At 68.9% G+C, this 1,595-nt stretch overlaps 1 protein-coding gene across 1 annotated transcript in view; it reads right to left on the bottom strand.

Annotated features, from left to right (window-relative positions):
* Positions 1-1,595, bottom strand: part of LOC102368069 (serine/threonine-protein kinase MRCK gamma) — an 18,873-nt gene that overhangs the window by 11,564 nt on the left and 5,714 nt on the right. Inside the window, exons 12-15 of the mRNA XM_025214923.1 lie at positions 1,396-1,511; positions 807-1,014; positions 217-323; positions 4-103 (exon numbers count right to left, since the gene is read on the bottom strand). Of these exons, the coding sequence (XP_025070708.1) occupies positions 4-103; positions 217-323; positions 807-1,014; positions 1,396-1,511 (531 nt within the window). The remainder of the gene's footprint in view (positions 1-3; positions 104-216; positions 324-806; positions 1,015-1,395; positions 1,512-1,595) is intronic.

Here is a 1,595-nt window from a genome sequence, read left to right as displayed (position 1 = left end):
CCCAGACGCCGGGGTCCCGACCTGCTTGAGAGACTCCAGCTCCTGGGCGAGGCGGGTGGCCGTGGCCTGGAGGTAGCCGCGGGACTCCTTCTCCTCGCTCACCCTGGTGGGGGGACGCAGGGGGAAGCTGAGCTGTCCGGGCTCCCAGCTCTCACCCCCCAGGCCCGCCCCCCTCCCAAGGCACAAGAAACCCCAGGGGTCCGGGCCCCCACTCACCACTGCAGGAGGTCATTGATCTGAGCCTCCCCCTGCGCCTGCAGCACCTGCAGCTCCTGCTCCAGCCGCCCCTTGGCCGCGCTCAGCGCCTCCAGCTGCGCTCGGAGCTGCACACGTGGGGCGCGGGTCAGGGGGGCCTAGACCCCCCCCGCCCAGGGCTGTGTGCATGGCGGGGAGCCCAGCCAGCCTGGCCCCAGCAGCTGCAGCCGGACCCCAGACCCCAGCCTGACCTCCTGACCCTATCCTAAACCCGGCAGCCCCTACCGCTCCCCAGGAACCAGCAATACAGCCCCCAGGGACTGCAGGCCTGATCTGAACCCTATTCCCAGTCTGACCCTTGACCCCAGACAGACCCAACTGTAGCCTGCCCCAAACCCCCAGGCTGCTCCCTGACCCCTAAGGCCACTCCGGCCCCAACCCCAGCCTGACTTCTGACCCTACACTGAGCCTAACCCCACCCCTGACCCTAGCTTGAGCCCAGCCTTATCACTGACCCGGCGCCCCCGCCCGCCCTAACCTTAGTGTGACCCCAGAGTGCCCCAGTCTGACCCTCAGCCTGACCCCTGCCCCTGCCCCTGCCCCGCTCTCACCTGCTGTGTCTCGGCGGCGCCGTCCCCCTGCTCCGCGGCCCCCCGGCCCCGCTCCGGTCCCTCCGACGTGCTGGGAACCCCAAAACAGGGGGTGGGGGCAGGACCCTCGCTAGGCCCCGCCCCCCCCACCAGAGACCAGTCTGGCCCCCCCTGGTGGGACTGGGAGGCTGCTCCTGCCCTTCCTTGTGCCATTACCCAGAAGCCTTTGCTGCTCACACCCATGCCCCATTACCCAGCAGCTTTTGCTGCTCTGGCCAACCCGCGTTAGCCAGCAGCCTTTGTTGCCACCCCTTTACCCAGAAGCCTTTGCTGCTCATGTCAACGCCCCGCTACCCAGCAGCCCCGGCTGCCCCTGCCAACCCTTGCAACCTCCCCCCGGGGGTCCTCACCTCTCTGCAGAAGCCTTTGCTGCTCACACCCATGCCCCATTACCCAGCAGCTTTTGCTGCTCTGGCCAACCCGCGTTAGCCAGCAGCCTTTGTTGCCACCCCTTTACCCAGAAGCCTTTGCTGCTCATGTCAACGCCCCGCTACCCAGCAGCCCCGGCTGCCCCTGCCAACCCTTGCAACCTCCCCCCGGGGGTCCTCACCTCTCTGTCCCGGCCGTGTCGTCCTGGCTCATCCCCTCGCACGCCGGCCCCTCGTGCGACACGGTGGCCCGGGCATGGAGAGGCTCTGGAGGGGCTCCGGGGGGGCCGTGCTGTGCCTGCCAGGGGGAGAAATGGGGTGGGGGGGGACAAGGGGGAAATCGCACAAGCCCTCGTGCGAGGGGAAGCCCCGCCCACTGGCG

This window comes from Alligator sinensis, unplaced genomic scaffold (assembly GCF_000455745.1).
Source record: "Alligator sinensis unplaced genomic scaffold, ASM45574v1 scaffold1302_1, whole genome shotgun sequence".
NCBI lineage: Eukaryota > Metazoa > Chordata > Crocodylia > Alligatoridae > Alligator > Alligator sinensis.
The sequence above is the reverse complement of the archived record's forward strand: the minus strand, read 5'-3'. Positions and strand labels throughout refer to the sequence as shown.